At 32.9% G+C, this 1,625-nt stretch overlaps 1 protein-coding gene across 1 annotated transcript; it reads right to left on the reverse strand.

The window, feature by feature from the left end:
- Positions 1–571: 571 nt before the first annotated feature.
- LOC117112117 (putative nuclease HARBI1) lies at positions 572–1,222 on the reverse strand (the record flags this gene model as incomplete). The annotated part of the gene is made up of 1 exon (XM_033255169.1): positions 572–1,222. A coding segment is annotated over one exon (432 nt), but the record flags the coding sequence as incomplete, so codon positions are not given.
- Between the last annotated feature and the right edge of the window lie 403 nt (positions 1,223–1,625).

The following is a 1,625-nucleotide window of genomic DNA, read 5'->3' on the forward strand; positions in this document are numbered from 1 at the left end:
ATTCAAATTTTTTTTTTTATGCCGTCTTGTGTGCTGCATAGTATGGTCATGATTTTATTTCGTTCATTACTCAATTATTTTTATTAATTTAATTTTAAATGTGCCACTTTATTTTACCATTAAATTTTTTTTGTCAGCAGACATGAAAATATTTTAATTTTCCTATTTTACCTTTGATACATTGTACATTTAGCTGTGGTAGGTAGTGTTGTTGTTTATGCCGTCTTGTATGCTGTATAGTATGTTCATGATTTCATTTCATTCTTGCTTGGGTTCATCACACAACTATTTATGTTATTTAATTTTAAATATGCTACTTTATTTTGAGATTAATGTCATTTCTTTTTTTTTTTTAACCGACATGGAAATACTTTAATTTTTTTTTACCTTTTTACATCGTGGCAGGTAGTGTAGCTTTTTTTATGCTGTATTGTATGTTATTATAATTTCATTTTTAACTTGTATCTATCTGGAATAAACATTGATGTATAGTTTAAATATAGTTTTTCATGTTCATTATATTTTAGTGTGAAAAGAAGTCAGCTTATTAAAAACATACTATTGACAATAATTCAAACTGAAAGAGTACTAGTGTAATTCACAATATAATACAGATTACAGCAAACAAATAAAAAATATTTACAGATACATTTTGTATGTACATTTTATGATACATTATACATGTACCTAAAATAGAGTCCATTGTCTGCTAAAGGTGCAACAAATGTTCTCGCGAGTAACTAGATAGCGTTTGCAGAATACCACTACAAGGCGAGTAATAGTGCACAGGTTACTGATTTTGAAAGTAGCCCACTAATGCTTCACGTGTCTCATTCCCGGTTGGATTTGCCTGGGGTCTTGGTTCTTGGGGTTGTGGCTGTTGTAGTGGATTGTCCTCAACCACGTTATCCCACTCTGGGTTGTACACCTCCCCTTCTTCAATGCAGAAGTTGTGGAGTATGCAGCATGAAAGCACCATATGGGAGATATTTCTCAAAGCACTGTCATTACGCTTCATCAACAATCTCCACCTCCCTTTCAGCATCCCAAAGCTTCTCTCAACCACCATCCGTGCTTTAGACAGCCTGTAATTAAACCTTCGCTGTTCTCTCGTAATGTTTTCCCTGACAGGGAAGCCTTTCATTAGCCAGTGATGAAGAGGATAAGCAGGATCTCCAAGTAGCATCAGTGGCACTTGCACTCCATTAATTAACTCCGTCCTCTAAAAAAAAGTAAAGACTGTTACGTACTGTGTATAATGTACAAGTAACATGGGCATTCTATGCATTTGCTAACTCAATTTATTTTAAGAATGTACAGCACAGATAAATTATAACCAGGTGTGTATTGTCTTTTTTTTTTTACCTGAAGCCTTTTCTTAAAATTTTTCCCCATTACTTTTTTTTGCAAAGCAATATAATATACATTGGCTGTTGTCACAAGGATATAAGTAAAAGCTTGCATGTGCGCCATAGGCTCCAAGCTTTCTTATTACATGCAGGTTAAATAAATAACTTCTAAATTCAGTTTGCAGCTTATATAGCAATACTGTACAGGTACCAACATTAAGACACTGCTGATTATAAAACTTTTTTGCCATTAATTAAAAATTTTGAAAAATAGTA

Source organism: Anneissia japonica, unplaced genomic scaffold (assembly GCF_011630105.1).
Source record: "Anneissia japonica isolate Jap-2015-1 unplaced genomic scaffold, ASM1163010v1 scaffold39087_len1637_cov163, whole genome shotgun sequence".
Lineage (NCBI taxonomy): Eukaryota > Metazoa > Echinodermata > Crinoidea > Comatulida > Comatulidae > Anneissia > Anneissia japonica.